The following is a 16,850-nucleotide window of genomic DNA, read 5'->3' as shown; positions in this document are numbered from 1 at the left end:
AAGTTTGTTTTAATAAATTGCACTGTGTTTCAATGAGTACAAAAATAAACATTCATTTTACAGTGCTGTCCCTGTTAAATCGCAAATAGGCTACATCTTACTTGCAATACTATGAGGTGCAGAAGTTGTACATTTTCGCAGGCTGAGTCACTACCATTTAGTTAAAGACAATATTAGATTCAAAGGAAATCTAAATAGAATCCATTGATTCAAAATGGAACTGATTTCACTCTGATTTTATGATGTACACAAATTATTTAGATCAGTGTACATAGTAAGAACCAAACTAGAGTTCACAGTTGAAAAAAATGTAATGTTTCAAGCAATAAGGATTAGAATATTTTCTTCCCTGAATATCGATTACGTGGAATGAAGTCTCAGCAAAGCAGTTGATTTTCATTGATTAACTTGTTTAAAAAAATCTTGATATCAGCATGGAGGATATAGGAATGCCAAATGAGATAAACAAATACTCCAGAGAGCACAATAATTTCTGTGCTGTTGGAGCATATTACCAGTATGCAATAGTTAAGAAATATTACAATTGAATATTGGCATTCTGGAATTTTTGCTCGATTATGTTTGGTGTTCAGCGCGTATGTACACAATACTTTCCCCAGTAGGTGGTGGAACTCCATAAGGTAATTTGTACATAGTTGTGAACGCCTTGGGATGTCCTCCTGACATGAAAGGCGCTTCACAAATGTAATTTTGTTGTTGCTGTTGAAAGAGGCTTGATGGACTGAATTAACATTTCTTGCACTATCCTTCCATGTGTTCTTACAACATTATTGTTACTGAAGCTCTGATGTATTTCTGTGGCTGTGGAAAATACAGAGCAATATAGCGTGGTAAAGCCGCTATGAGACACATATCCATTGGTATAAGGAGATTGCTTTGAATTGGATTGAGAATTTAACCAAGCTTTAAAGTTGGACAAATAAAGATTTAACCTTTAAATCCTCTGCTTACCTAAAGCAGACTTTGAATATATACCTGACTTTGAAAAGGACGACTGTTGCTATCTGTTCTTCAAGGACATTTGTGAAAGCATGATCTGTTGTATTCCTTCTCATGGGCATGTAGTGATAATGCACCATATACATTATACAGTCAAATTGAAACACAAAGACAGTATAAACGCTCCAGGACACTACCAAGTGTAAAGGGCACTATATAAATACAAGTTGTTATTGTAGTATCTGTTTTTCAGGCCCAGAAAGGTAGGAGTTGAATATCATAAATGAGAAAGAACCTTTTCAGTTAAAAAAATTTTGTATTTACAAGTCTGAAATATATATGAACAAGTTGGCAAAAGTGTTGTAAATCAGCCATGAAGATTGTTTGATAAAGCACTTGGGAGCTTTTCACAATAACAGATGTAAAAGATTGTTGGGAAGATTATGTAATATAAATTGCTACTGTATGTGTGTAAACCAAGAAAAGTGAAAGGAGCTCTTTAAATTATGACTGGACTTGAATGCTACTACAAATGTCTGTGAAATATATATACACAATAAAAAGAACTGTTCAATGTGCAGGTGTGTTTTGATGCAACATATAAACAGCAGGCTATACATGGTGATGGGTTTCCCCATGTGCCAGACATCCAGCCTGACCAAAACAAAATTACAAATCATTCTTTAGTATTTTCAGTTCCACAGAAACTATTAATTACATATCTAATTGGGATGATGATTTGTAATGAATATGTTCTTTGTCATAAATCTTCCAGATGGAATCACGAAGAATATCCAATCACAGAAGCCAGTTCTCGAATTCATTCAATTGAGTCACTCTATCCCATAGATGTCCACTCTTCTGCCCTGTAGACAGAGAAATAAATTTGATTAAACCAGCTTTCTGAAACAGATTTAGGATTGGTTGCAATTTTCTGGCCAATCTATACTAGTGAATGTTTAAAACACAGAATTCCCACAACATTTCAATTAATAACGAAATGTGGGAATGCAGTGTCAAGAATGATGTGCCTTCATGTTCTATCTTCTCCAATAAGATTACATTTTAAGAAGGGCCTAATGGATTAGCTTTACCATTCACTGCTAAGGAGATCAGAAATCTACTAGTTCATTCTTTTTCACAGTTCTCAAATGAAGCACATGATTACGGGGCTGCAATGTGTATATTATAACAGTGTGGTTAGGGAGGAAGACATTAGGCGTCCACAATATTCCAACCAGTTGGCTTACTTCAAAATGCTGGTCAACTTTTATGTGCTAAAAATGGCCATAAAGATGCAGTTTATTTGGAAAATCACATTATAAATGAAATTCTATTAGAATCAAAATTGTGGAGTCCTGTAGCTCAGTGGTTAGAGCACTCGCTTTGCAAGCGAGAGACCCGAGTTCAATTCCAGGCAGGGCGAAACCTTGGGCAAGTTTCCTTACTCCACACAGAGCCTGATAATAATCCCTCCAAAACCCAAAACAATAATAAAAAAATGGTCATTTTCAATCTACGACTGTTTGTGGGACATTGCTGTGCGCAATTGGCTGCCGCGTTCGCCCACAAATATACAGTCAATTCACTTTACAGTGTGTTCTGTGAAGCGCTTTGGGACGTCCTCTCGATGTAAAAAGCGCTATATCAAATGTAAGGATTATTTTATTATAAAATGGCAAAAAATAACTGTATTTACATTGGTTCTAAAGGGAAAAGAGTAGGAAGCCACATTTAATGCTATATACAGCAAGCTGACAGGTCACAGGGCTCAATGTTACTTTACAGGATTTCATTAATAAGCAATACATCCACCCAAACAGGCTTGATTCCATTTTGTGAAGTATGTTAAAACTATTTTTGCAATAAAAAGTTATGGTGTCTTTCTGAATAAACTTCAAAGTGATTAATGTGGGTTACCTTCTTCAAGGAGATCACAGAAACATGCCTTCAAAATATTCATCAAACGCGTCCTCTCTGCAGATTAAGAACAGGTTTTAGCATTGTTTAATAATAATAATAATAATAATAATCCTTGCATTTGATATAGCGCTTTTCACGTCAGGAGGACGTCCCAAAGCGCTTCACAGAACACACTGTAAAGTGAATTGACTGTATATTTGTGGGCGAACGCGGCAGCCAATTGCGCACAGCAATATCCCACAAACAGTCGTAGATTGAAAATGACCAATTTATTATTGTTTTTGGTTTTTGGAGGGATTATTATTAGGCGTGTGGAGTAAGGAAACTTGCCCAAGGTTTCGCCCTGCCTGGAATTGAACTCAGGTCTCTCGCTTGCAAAGCGAGTGCTCTAACCACTGAGCCACAGGACTCCATTTCATCTAAATTTCATCTAAAGGAACGTTCACCCATTGGACTAATTTAGAAGAGCAGCTTGATGCCGTAATGAGAAGACAGTAGGGTGGGTATTCTGGAAGAGTGAGATCAAATGAGCCAAAAGGCCTTCTTCATCTAAACATCTCTTGTGATCCTCTGAATACAAACAGTAAAACAGACCTGCTTTTTTCTTCGACATCCTGAACTGGTCCCTTCCAAAACTTTGCATCCGAGGAATCATCTTTATCCTCTTTGTCTTCTGATAATTCTATAATTTAAAAGTTATATTCAAACAAAGAAATAAAAGCAATCTGAACGGTTACATTTCAACAACATGTGGATTTCTGTTACTGTCACTTTGTCAGCCCAATAAAAACATTGACAAGAAGATTTGAATAATATGACATTCTCCCACAAAAACAGTTAACCAGACCCTACTTACCTTCCTAGACTTAGATATAAGCATTAGTCAAATTCACAATGATGCTCTCCCAAATGGTAAATGCACATTCTAACATGGTACTCAATGTCCTGAAATAAGCAATCTTATGCATCCTAAGTTCAATTTCTATCTACACAGGACAGAGTGCTGTAATAAGACACTATAAACGAATAAGACTGACAATAAACTGACACGTCAGCAAAAAAATACAGAAATGAATTCTTTATTGCACACAGTATACCTACTTTGGTCTGAATCACTATCAGATTTCTCTGTTCCACATGTGGAAGATTTACCTGTGTAAACAGAGAAAACATTCCACATCGATAAACCAAACAAAACATCAACTAAATACAACATGGCCCTGCATCTTGGCTTCTGGCGTTGAAACAAGAGATTTAATCTCAAAAGATATTCACACTCAAACTGTTGCAGAAATTGTTTTGCAGTGCTCTAAAATGGAACGTTTAAACCTCCCGGTGAACAGATCATATACATTGTATTGATATGTATAAACTAGAACTGTTCACCATTTCAATCTCACTGAGGACAATATAGGTGGGTGAACCAACTCTCTAGGGGACAATGAGAAAGAAAATTAAAAAAAACTCTTCTGGAATGTATTTATCTTCGTGGCCCCCAAGCCTGATGAAATGGAATGTGGTGAGCAAGACGTAAACCACAAAACAGACGCTCTCATTCACAAATCCGTGGAAAAACACCAGATGGCTGTCTGGATTACGTTCCACCAGCTGGTTGAACAAGGAAGTGGAATCGCTGCAAGAACAAATACTTTAGCAAAGAAAAAAAAGTCCAAATCATGAAACTATGGCATGGGATAAACAGATCCTCAGAGATGTTCTGGATGATGTATACAAATCAAACAAACTGGGGCATGAGAAGGAAACACAAGATTTTAATCTTTCAAGGCAAGCTGTTCAAATTTTAGGAGAATAAATAGGACGAGGAAATTATACCCTTGTAGTAAAATTCTCAATGGAGGAACAGAGAGACCTCGAAGTTCAAAGTTCATTAAAAAGTGGGATTGCAGGTAGAGAAGGCTGTTTAGGTACAAATAGGATGCTGAGTTTTATATACAGACCCTTTGAGTACAACAATTAGGAAATGTTGACAAATCTGTATAAAACAGAGGTTTGGTTGCAGCTGGAATATTGGATAAATCATCTGTTTGTTCATTATTGGGCTAATTTTGATTAGATAGTGGACTCTTCCTTTGTTGTCCTTCAAGTACTTTTAGGAAAAATTGTTAATTTCTATATCCAATATAGAACTTTGGGATGAAAAAAATCAATTCAATTTAATATAATATTTTAGGTTACCTACCTTTTTGTTTAGAACTATGCTTTTCTTTATCTGACACTCTCTTTGCCTTTTTTGGTGGTGCATCAAGGCTATGTTCCTTTTGTTTTTTTCTCTTTGTCGCTTTTACTTCTTTTCTCCTTTGCCAATTAATAACATAAATATAAGTACATATTTCTGCAAATTCAGTTTACATTTTATACAGTTGATTGAAGTACTTAATAACCCTCTCCATGAGACAAATTATACAGCATGTAATCCAAACTAGTACTGCAACTGTTTCGATATATACTCTGCGACTTTATACCAATAGGGTATTTTTCTGAGAAATAGAATGCAAAGTGATTGCAATACAATAAAAGGTTTAAATTTAATACAATAAAATGACGTTTAATATTGTGTTTAATTTAATATCGTAAAAATAAAATGTAATAAAATAAAATGCAAGGTTTATCAAACAGTTATACAGAATTCTAAATTTGTGACAACTCAGTTATCAATAAAATACCAAACTTATTGTGTATCCAGTCTACCTCTCTGCCATGTTCCCTCTGTATGTGTCTTCAAGTACTGCCTCAAAACTGTACTCTTCACCCATGCCTATAATCAACTCCCACTCCCACCTGTTCAATGTCCAATCCCATCATATTAATACATGGATATTAGTACACAATGGGTACAGCAAAAGTGCAGAGCTGGATTAGAGTAATTAGCTCCAGTACTTTAAGATAAAGCTATAGAAGAGTAAGGAATATTACCTGTGAAAATAGTTCAACATAGATGAACATTCTGGGCATACTCCTACAATAGAAATACAATTTTTAGTTAAAACTCAGTTAAAACTCAACATGAAGAAGAAAACTGTGTGATAATGCTATATTTTCACAACTGAAACAATATGAAGAAAAGCTTGTGTTACTATTGAAAGTATACAGACAATGCTGATCCTCATGATCTGCTGGTCCTCATGAACTCACGACACAACATTAGAGCCTGTTCTATACCTCAGCTGAACCCAAGTCAAGGCAGGTGAATTTAAGTTATCCCCGACTGTCAACTGTTGTAGGCCACAACTGACATGTGTTAAAATATTTTGGTACTTACCTGAAGACAAATAATTAATTATTAAGGATTGGACCTTACTGTCAAATGAGGCAATGTATGAGTCTTAAGCTATATAGCATATGACCAATTGATCAGGCAAATGAAAGTACAAATAAGGTACACTCTTCCTTTACAACTACAGATTGTCTAAGCTAGGATCAAGAGTGACAGATTTGCCTCCAGATCTCAAATGAGACTGATACACTTGGCATGTGCAGATGTAGTTACCACTGACAAAACTGCAAGATCAGACTCACTCAATTTCACAAGGGCATTTCTTTTTTCGCCATGTTCAATGTAACCAAAGTTAACCTCCCAGCTTTTTAATCCTTCTTTCACATCACAGTACTTATTTCCACAGCAAAATTGACCTGGAAATGGAAATAGGTAATTACTGACAAATTATAATTCATTCACATGCTACGTGGCATTAGACATTAAACTTAACTATATTTACATCAGATGTTAAAATGGATTGTACTTGTCCTCAGATACTTTAGGCCTCCAGTCTAAACCTCTCTAATGCTAATGCCATTGGCAAGGCAAATTAAATTGTAATTCACTTGGGTTTATCCCCAAATGATGCAAAAGTTTATTGGTCATATTAACCGCTCTCCCATATTACAAAAGAATAAGATCAATATTCAGTTTAGCCACTGTGTGAATTTCCTCATTCCAAAATCTATTCAAGAAATTTTAAATTAAGGACTACAGAACAATGTCAGATTAGTCATAAATTATTTAATTTCTTCTGTCACTCTTTTCTGGCTTCTCTGATGTTAAGATCAGAGTCAGAAGGCAATGATCAGAGTTCATGAAGGAATGTTAGACAGTTACTTCCCAAGATGTGAGGAGAAGCAAAAAGCCAATTGCCAAAAGTTCCATTCAACTATGATGGTCCAATCAAGTAAAGTAAAATCAGGCCAGCAGTGTAAACAATAATACCAAAATTACATTTGTATAGCACCTTTCACTTTGGGAGGACATCACAAGGCGCTGGACCATCAGTGTTTCGGACCTGAGCTGGGGGTCGGGATCGGGGAGGGTGGGATGGCAGGCGGAGGGAGGGAGTGTGATCGAAGGCATGGTCAAAGAGGAAGGTCTTGATGAAGTAGAGACAGTGTGAGTGGTAGAATCTGAACCAGTCAAGGACAGAACCATGAAGGTTGAGGAGGATAGAGTGGTCAATGGTAAGGCGCTTTGGGTCATCCTCCTGATGTGAAAGGCATTAAATAAATGTAAATTGTACTCTATTGTGTATGAGGATAAGTGGATTCTTTGAAATCAGGATAGAAAATAACAAGATTATTTTCCTGCAATTTTGATTCAATTTGTCTATCATTTCTCAAATGTCTCATGAAAATACATTTCATCAAAAGCAGTTTCTGTATTTAAGTTTAATTTCCTGTATGATTAAATATTTAAAACAACTTAGCTTCGGTGGAGACACATTTTGACCAGTGACTGTAAATTGAAGAAATTAACTTGAATCTTGCCTTTTGTAACTTTCTTTCAGTCCCCAAGTTTCTACCTTTACTTGGCTTTAAGCTCAGTCCCAGTGGTTTATTATCCTTCCGTTCTTTAAAGTAAACTAATCAATTTACCAAGCTCTGAATTGGAGTATTAGTCAAACATAATGTCAAAGCAATCACAGTGCAGATTAGAAGCTAAGGATTTCTGATAGCAGCTATATCAAGGATGTTCAGCTCATGGCTATATTAGGCATGGAACATACCTAAATTTAAAACATGGCCTATCTTAACTTGCTCCGCTTAAAATGATTGTTTGCGTACAATATACAGGCACTACATTTGATAGCAATTATCTGTGCACTTTGCAATGTTGTAACAATAATAATCCTTGCATTTGATATAATGCCTTACCACGTTTTCACAGAATATACTGTAAAGTGAATTGATTGTACATTCTATGGGCAAAACTCAGCAGCCAATTGCACACAGCAATGTTCCACAAACATTGGAATTGAGTGACCCATGATAATTTTTTTGAAGGAATTATTACCCACGGAAATGCTATCCGCTAATCGACTAACAACCGGGTTTCTACTTACTGCTAGATGAACAGAGGCGTGTGGAGTAAGCAAACTTGCCCAACATTTCACCCTACCGGGAATCGAACCCAGGTCTCTCACTTGCGAGTTGAGTGCTCTAACCACTGACTCTCCATGTAATGTTTAGAGCGTTATATCAGCTGCGAGAATTATTATTATGACAATCCTACTGGAACAGTAAACATTTTCAAGGAAAATATTCATTCATACAGTATACGTTTGCAGAATTTATACTCTACCATTGATCATATTTTTATAATTATTTGATGAGCAATATGTATTTGAATTGAATCCAGCTGTAGTTTCTTCCCACCCCCGATTCATATAATTTACATCCAGCTAGCTGGCTCGCTCATTTTCTCATTAGTTGGCTTCCATGCTAAAAAAAGGTCTACTTATAGGTCATCAGGTTGCCGTTGATGTCACATCCTGCATACTGTGTATGTGCAAGCAGTGAGATCAGTGATCAAAGCGATGTCGGCCATTTTCTTGCAAGGCAGAAAGACTTGAGGGACTGAGACTTTTTCCCGTTGGAACAAAGAGGGTTGAGGATGACCTGATTAGAGTTCCTTAAAATTATGAGAAGTTTTGACTGTCCTAAGACCTCAATTTTACAGTAGCCAAATGGTGAAGAGGATTTTCAAAAGTCAATTGAAAGGTTTTTAAAACAGGTTTGGAAACATTTTTAACAGTAAAAATTACATTACCTTTGCCTGAAATCACTTCTTTGTCTGTTCGCCATCGAAATCCAAACTGTCACAGGAGAAAATATCATTAGATTATTAAAAAATCTAAAACCTACCTACCTGACCAATAATACTGTATTATAATGATAAATGCAATTTATAACTTGGCAGAATGTTGCTCCTATTCAAGTATTCAAAGTGGCATCTTCTTAATAAAATTAGTTGTTTATATAAAGATATTTATTTGCAAGCATAACAGTCAGGTTCTTGCTGTTGGGAAATGAATGATGGTGTTAAAATATACATTATTTTGCATTAAAAATGTTGTTATAGTAGAATTGTTTGATGACCTTTTTATTTAAAAAAATGCTTATCTGAAGTTAGAGGGTTGGCATTCCCAACCAAAACATCATTTTTCATTACAGCAGTGCCATCCAGTGGGAACCCTGGGAACTAACTTTATTTAGAAAGCCACCTTTCTCACAAGGCATAGAAATGATTCAATCACTGATATTATAAACAAACACTATCAACTTTTATAAATCTCAATGCTGCTTTTGGTCATTACAGATGGCATACTATTTCAATAAGCTACTTTGCCTGTATGGTTTATACTCCCACTGCTAAATTACTAAAAAATATCATTTGAATTCAAACAACAAGATTACATTTGTAAAGTGCCTTTCACATTGCGAGGACGTCCCAAGGCGCTAGACAGAGTACGGCATTTCAGACCCAAGCTGGGGTCGGAAGGGGAGGGGAAGGGAGGTGGCCGTTGACATGGTCGAAGAGGAGGGTCTTGAGGCGGGACTTAAAGGAGGCTAAGGAGGGGCCGAGGCGGAGTGACTGGGGGATGGAATTCCAGAGGTTGGCGGCAGAGTGGCTGAAGGCTCTCCCGCCAATGATGGGGCAAAAAAAAACACCATTTTACATGAAATATTATCTATGTAGGTACAACATAGGTGAAATTGGATGGCCATCTGAACTGAGTTTCTATGAGTTCTAATAAAACTATAAACCATACATCTGAAGCAACTAAAAGTTAATTTTGTTCTCTTCCATAAAGTTAAACTTCTGTATTTGTTTCTCTAAATTACCATTTTCAAGCTGGGTACAAATAAAAGTCTAAAAATACATATCAATGATAGGTACAATGCAGTTGATAAGTAATCAATGCTCTGGTACATACCTTATTCTCTTTGTATCGGCTCAAATCAGCAATGCAATATTCCTTAAATAATTTGTCGTAGTATTTCTTTGCAAGTTTTTTCTCCCTATAAGTTGAAGGTTTTTAAAAGTCATTCTCTAAAGGATTTTTTGTTCAGTTGCTTATACAAAATAAACATTTAACATTACTGATCTAAATCAATTGTCTGCATATCACCTCTTATATTTCTCCTTCCAGACACCAAGCCGCCTAGATTTGATAATAGGTCTTAAGTCTCTGGGGGCAATGAGACAACTCTCTATCTTTAAATTTTTCCCCTCATTGTAAAGCAGTGATTGCCAACAAAATATTTTTCTTTATTGAATATTTCTTCATATATGGCCACACCATGGGTATCACGGCTGGGGAGCTACTGGATCTTTGGCGCATTCATGACTGAACTTGCCTTGAGTTCAAGATCCTCACCCTTGTCTTCAAATCCCTCCACTACTCCACACAGCCCTACCTCTCTGACCTCCTCTCTCCTCAAAACAGTACCCTTTGCCTTTGTTCCTCTGGGTCTGGCCTCCTTGTTGTCCCCCGAGTCCTCAGCTCCACCCTCGGCGGCCGTGCCTTCAGCCACTATGCCCCGAGGCTCTGGAACTCCCTTCCTCACTCCCTTCGCCTCGCCCCCTCTCTTCCTATTTTCCGGTCTCTGCTGAAGACCTTTCTTTTCGACCGGGCCTTTGGTCACCTTCCTCCCGCTCCCCCTGGCTCGGCCCCGGGATCCATTACTGTGAAGCGCTCTGAGACGTCGTCCGGCATAGAGGGCGCTATATAAATCAAAGTTATTATTGTTGTTGTGCAGGTGTTGGGCGAGGCACTTCTTGATGCTCCAAGAAGTCGATCGTGATCGACTGATTGGAGAACCCTGTTGTGAAGTGTTTTGACATGCTATTGTACATGAAAGGCACTTTACAAATCAAAGCTGTTGTTTTTCAACTATTCAATAAGCCATGTAAACAACTGCTAGATGATTATTACAAGCTTTCAAGGATGTGTTCTCAATTAATACAATCCTTGCACCTTTGGGATAGCGTCTTTAGATATATTCTTCTTGACAGAATATTTCAAAAATAGTTTTCACAACTGGAACATCTTATGCAGAAACTAAAATATTAAATTAGGTTAAAGAGATTAAAAGTAAATGACCATTCTTAATTGAATACAGTTTTGGAAAAATGTGTTTACCAAGTCAAATCATCTTCATCACCTTCTGTCCATAAGAACCTATGGTTTTCCTTTATCACATCCAAGTCGGTTTTATCATTAGTTCTGCCAACAAAAATATTGTGCAATTCAGTATATTCAGAACATGAATGTTTGCTGAAAATAAAATAAAATGATGCTACTAGGTGAAAATTAACACTAATATATAAGAACAAGACAGTTTTCAACTAGACTATAAAACTGATTTACATATATTGTGGCACTACTGAAATTGATTCACCCCTGAAGTGTTTTAAGGATGAAGATTGAAATGTACCCTCCCATCAACAAAGTTTCTTCTATTTTCATCATTCGGATAGCAAATTCAACATGGAACATTTTACTAGTAAATATAAAGCACTGAAAATGCATTATTTCAACATTTGATTCTTTACCTTGATCTCTTCAAGTCTTCTTTTGAGCCACCATAATACAGCAGATAATCGTTGATAAACTTCTTGTGTCTTGCATACTTAAAATGTTAAGAAACTATCACAATAAATAGTTCAGATAATAACCCTTACATTTAGCATAATATCTTTTACGTTAAGAGGATGTCTCAAAGTGCTTCAGATATACTGTAAAAGGTCACTCACTGTTTTTTGACATCAAAATAAATTCAGGATCACTTTTGTCATTAGAATAAAATGTGTATGAGAAATTGAGGGGATTTTATTGAAGGTAATATCTCCAATAGGTGAGGTTTGCCATTCTAAAAAAAACTAGACATTACATTATATTGTACTGTATGAATGGTATCTATCCAAACCCAATTTGGATGAAAACTCTATTTCACTGAGCATTTCTAGTTAAATTAATTGCCCAGAATAATTCAGTAAATTAGCAAGAGAGGATTAATAAATCAGTTACACTACACATTCAAAACCGCTAGAATAATTACAATTTTTAAAAAATACACATTTAGGAATTAATCAGCATTGTATTCAGACTTGTTTTCTCAGATTTCAAGGATACAGCATCCATGGCAATAAGATGGAACCGTTGGTGTCTTGCTTCTTCCCTGTTCAACGAAAATACAATGTACTCATTACTGAATGAATAAACCTTGTAAATTAAATGGACATTAAAATGTAAGTTTGTCAGGCATTTGCTACCACTACAATAGATCAGTAAATATCAAGTTTGAAAAAGATACATTTACCTGTCCCATTCTTGAGCTGCAATTCGCTTGTGAGCCACGTGGACATGCTTTTCCTTTTGAAATGGCTTTTTAAGAAGTGCAGCATCTTTACTGTAATCCAAACATTAAATACAATAAACTACTTAAAGTTCTGCAATGAATAGTGGCAGAGAACAAGTAGAAACGAACCAAAGAAATTACAGATAACCTTCATAGGATTGAACTATGTTACAGATTATCTCTATTAAATTTAGAAGAGAAATTCAGACTTTGATAAAATTAACTCCTCATAATAACTTATTTGTTTATCCTTACGAAATCATATTGTTTGCAGCAGTTTTTTTGACACATTAGGTGCCAAGGCAACAAAAATAAGCATTATGTTTGTGAAGCAAAGATCATATGAATCTGACTAATACAAATCAATTTGAATCTAACATATACTGTACTTCACCACAGTGTTAATAGATGATTAATAGATGTATCCTCTTTGGGCGAGAGGTAGCAGTCCCTGAAGCTGAAGTGGCTCCAAGGTGACATGTTCGGCAACAGAATGTCAGAAGGAAAGATTGCCATACAGTGCATTCAGTAGCAATCTATGTGGTTTTAGCTGTTCAAACTCCAGCAGTTCCCCAACACAAACTCTGGGGTCCCCAAGCCTTGGCTTTTGCCAACCTGCACCTAATGCTCTCCAGAATTAGATAAGTAGATGCATCCCTATAGGGAGAGTGAGCATTCCATTCTGTTAAATATTTCAATGTATTGGTCAGATGCATGGAACTCTGTTTGGTCTGAATATTCTTAAGCATGGTAATGGGTTTCTGCATGGATCAGACAGCGGGTTGATCAAAAAAAATTGTGGGACATGTAGGGTTTGATGCCTGGGATGTATCTTTTATCTGACTTGCCTTGTAAAATGCCACAATAAATGTTAACATCAAAATAGCAACTACTCCAACATTTTACACTGTGGTACCTTTTAGATTTAGAATCAGACGTCTCTCCTTCATTTTCATCCTCGCTGAATTCAGAATCATAGCCTCCAAGACCATGCTCCTGGTTTAAAAAAAGGAAGAAGTAATATTTCACCTACAAAATACGCAGTCAATTCACTTTACAGTATATTCTGTGAAGTGTTTTGAGATGTTCTGAAGACACGATAAGAAGCTATATCAAATGCAAGGATTATTATTATTATATGTTCAACAGAGAAAGATGCATTAGAGAATAGCTTATTTTCATGTATCTCATTTCTTTACAAATGTAATTTTGTTGTTGTTGTCCCCTTCCCCTCCCTTCTCCCTGCCTGATCCCAGCTCGGGTTTGAAATGCTGTACACCGTCCAGCGCTTTGGGACGTCCTCCCGACCTGAAAAGTGCTATTCAAATGTAATCTTGTTGTTGTTGTAGGGTTCAAAGTTGTGGATGTAATTGGCAATATTACATCTCATCAGGATATTCCTCTAAAAACACAGCCACAGTTGGAGAAATGTACGGGGGCTGTGCAAGAGGCTGGAGCCAGCTGGACGAAGGGAGCGTGTGATTAGTGGGGTACCAAGGCATGAAGTGATTTGCATGCGAGTGCGAGGATTTTGAAATCGCTCCTTTCTGCAAGAGGTTTTGTGCACGTAGGATATGGTTGGCAGATTTTTTGAATTACTGTAATTGGATTTTATGAACGGTGGCGTTGGGGAGACCAGCAAGGAGGGTATTGGGAGTATTCGAGGCAGGAGGTGAAAAAATGCATTAATAAGGGATTCGGCTATAATATGTGCGAGGTACAACAACAACAAGATTCCATTTATAAAGCGCCTTTCACGTCAGGAGGACGTCCCAAGGCGCTGCACAGTTGGGTCATGACCCGAGCAGGGGGGAAATGGTCAGGGTGAGGGGAAGGAAGGGAGGGAGCGAGGAGGGGGAAATGGTCAGGGTGAGGGGAGGGAAGGGAGGGAGCGAGGAGGGGGTAGAGAGTCGAGAGGGGAGCTGAAGGCACGGTCAAAGAGAAAGATTTTGAGACCGGCCTTGAAGGAGGAAAGGGAGGAAGCAAGGCGAAGGCACTGGGGGATGGAGTTCCAGAGCCTGGGGGCTGAGAGGCTGAAGGCCCGACCACCGATGGAAGGGCGGTTGGGGCGGGGGATGTGGAGCAGACCGGAGCCAGAGGAACGGAGGGTACGGGCAGGTAGGTAGGGGGATAGTAGGTCGGAGAGGTAGGAGGGAGCAAGGCCGTGAATGGCCTTGTAGGTGAGGATGAGGATCTTGAAATCAATCCTCTGGGGGATGGGGAGCCAGTGGAGGCGAGCGAGGGTGGGAGTGATGTGGTCCCGAAGCCTGGTGCGGGACAGTACACGAGCTGCAGAGTTCTGAATGACCTGCAGCTTGTGGAGGGAGGTGGCGGGAAGGACGGCGAGGAGAGAGTTCCCGTAGTCCAGCCTTGAGGTGACAAAGGCGTGGACCAGGGTTTCAGCAGCGTGAGGGGTGAGGTAATGCCGTAGTCTGGCGATGTTCCGGAGGTGATGGAAGGCGGTGCCAGTTGTGGTGCGGATGTGAGGGAGAAAGGACAGCTCAGGTCGGAGGCCGGCAATGTGGCGGTCAGGGCCTGAATGTGGGGAAGGAGGAACGATGGAGGATTAAACCCGACACCCGACTCGGCCGCGCACAGGTTCAGCCAGTCCGAGAGACAGGCCGAGGAGCTTCGGGGAAATCAAGAGCCGCGGGCGAGGAGGAGACACTGACGCGAGCCAACGGTTTCTGTCCAGTCAACTTTCGGCTGCGGAAAGTTAGCGCTCGTCCACCGTAACAGGAGTCGGCCGTTCAGCCCCTCGAGACTGGTCCGCCATTTTATGAGATCGTGGCTGATCCGTACCTCAAGTCCAGTTGCCCCGTAACCCTTAATGCCCTGTGACCCAACACGTCACCGACTACCCGCGGTGTCTCGAAGGCCCTGAGGTCTGACAAGCGAGGGGAGGGCACACGGCTATTATCTTATGGGCGTTAGTTTCCCCCCTTCCGCCCTCTTCTCGTTAAGCGAAGGACGAGTTTCGCCGCCTCCGCGAACGGTACCTTGAGCAGCTCGAGCCTCGCGCAGCCGCTCATGTTGACGTCCGGGCGGGCGGGCGGGCGGGCGACCCGGGATCGAGCGCGCAGGCGCACCGGGCGAATGGCGCTGCGCTGCGGCGTCATGAGGCTGCGCTGCGACGTCATGAGACTGCGACAGCGGTTCTTCTCCCCCCCCGTCGCCCGCGCGTGTCATTGAATTAGATTGAAATGCGTCTTAAATCGACTTCAACCTTTTTTTAATATATATATATAAAAACAATCTAAATCTTGTTGTAGAATGTAGTTGGGAGATGAGGGGGGGGGGGCGCCGATGTTATCCCATCCTCGTGACAGCGCTGATCCCACGGCCGCCCCCGCACGAGCCGGAATAAGGCCGTTTCTCTCCCAAACGCCGGGCGGCGGTTGCGGCGTCCGGTTTTGCGGCGGGGAAACTCGCCAGTGACTTGCTCCCGAGTCTGGGCAAGTCAGGGCCCGAGAACAAGAGGTTTGGCGGTTGGCTCAAGCTCCGGGCGCAGTCCAGGCGAGACGCCAGGAGTGCAACTCGAGAGGTCGTTTTGTGTTGGCATCTGGTTCAGATGTTTTGTGTTGGCATCTGGTTCAGATGTTTTGTGTTGGCATCTGGTTCAGATGTTTTGTGTTGGCATCTGGTTCAGATGTTTTGTGTCTGATGCCGCTCTGGTTCCAACCGAATCATTGTTCAACCCCCTGATTTCATGACATAAATGTGGAGGATCAGGAGACCCCGATGTCGGTCTCGGTCACACCGCGTAGAACACATTTGTTTTGCTGTATTGAAATGGCCTTCCCTGCGGGGAGGGCGCTACATCCAAGTTGTTGTTATAAGAGTGCGAGCTGTTGTGGTGTGTTGTAGTCTCGCCTGGTGAACGGCCGTTTGGTCGTTGAGTTGTCAAGAGATTACATCAAGGGAATCCAAATTGTGGACTATGGTTTGAAAGGAAGCTCTGACGGTATTTTCCCTGACCTGGTTATATTCCTGGTACTCATCCAAATAGCCCGTCCAACCTTTGTAAGATCAATAACTAGGCGATGGATCTCATCTGAATTTAATTTGAATCCCTGGTTTGGTGTATTTCTTTCCCGGTTAAACAACAATATTTGCTTTATCAGTACACAACTAAATGAATGTCAGTTGCTTAAAGTAGTTTGTTTTTAATGTGAATCTGGAGTGAGTAATTCAATCTATCATTGATTCTTTTTGCATATAACTAGGAAAGTAATAAGCACAAAAGGCAATTTGATATAGCGCCTGATCATGTTGCTGTGATGTCTCAAAGTGCTTCACAAAATATTTTGCGA

General features: G+C 39.4%; 1 protein-coding gene across 1 annotated transcript; it reads right to left on the bottom strand.

Annotated features, from left to right (window-relative positions):
* Nucleotides 1–1,256: 1,256 nt before the first annotated feature.
* fra10ac1 (FRA10A associated CGG repeat 1) lies at nucleotides 1,257–15,629 on the bottom strand. The gene is made up of 15 exons (XM_007896663.2): nucleotides 15,537–15,629; nucleotides 13,454–13,533; nucleotides 12,499–12,588; nucleotides 12,312–12,357; nucleotides 11,732–11,808; nucleotides 11,319–11,402; nucleotides 10,110–10,194; nucleotides 8,942–8,987; nucleotides 6,421–6,534; nucleotides 5,818–5,860; nucleotides 5,084–5,199; nucleotides 3,985–4,035; nucleotides 3,478–3,565; nucleotides 2,881–2,937; nucleotides 1,257–1,826 (listed from the first exon to the last, which is right to left on the bottom strand). Exons 1-14 carry the CDS (start codon nucleotides 15,567–15,569, stop codon nucleotides 2,895–2,897), a joined length of 996 nt encoding a protein of 331 aa, XP_007894854.1. The 5' UTR covers nucleotides 15,570–15,629; the 3' UTR covers nucleotides 1,257–1,826; nucleotides 2,881–2,894.
* Between the last annotated feature and the right edge of the window lie 1,221 nt (nucleotides 15,630–16,850).

This window comes from Callorhinchus milii, unplaced genomic scaffold, assembly GCF_018977255.1.
Source record: "Callorhinchus milii isolate IMCB2004 unplaced genomic scaffold, IMCB_Cmil_1.0 Scaffold7, whole genome shotgun sequence".
In the NCBI taxonomy this organism is placed as follows: Eukaryota; Metazoa; Chordata; class Chondrichthyes; order Chimaeriformes; family Callorhinchidae; genus Callorhinchus; species Callorhinchus milii.
This window is presented reverse-complemented; position numbering and strand designations above follow the sequence as displayed.

Bases quoted from the DNA above. Each gene is read 5' to 3' on its own strand.
- fra10ac1 (XM_007896663.2), bottom strand. From the start codon at position 15,569: ATGAGCGGCTGCGCGAGGCTCGAGCTGCTCAAG. The intron at 5,861-6,420 runs GTGAGTCTGATC...TTTCTATTGTAG, and splicing joins AAATGCCCTTGTGAAATTGA to GAGTATGCCCAGAATGTTCA. The intron at 5,200-5,817 runs GTAATATTCCTT...TAATTGGCAAAG, and splicing joins ATGTTGAACTATTTTCACAG to GAGAAAAGAAGTAAAAGCGA.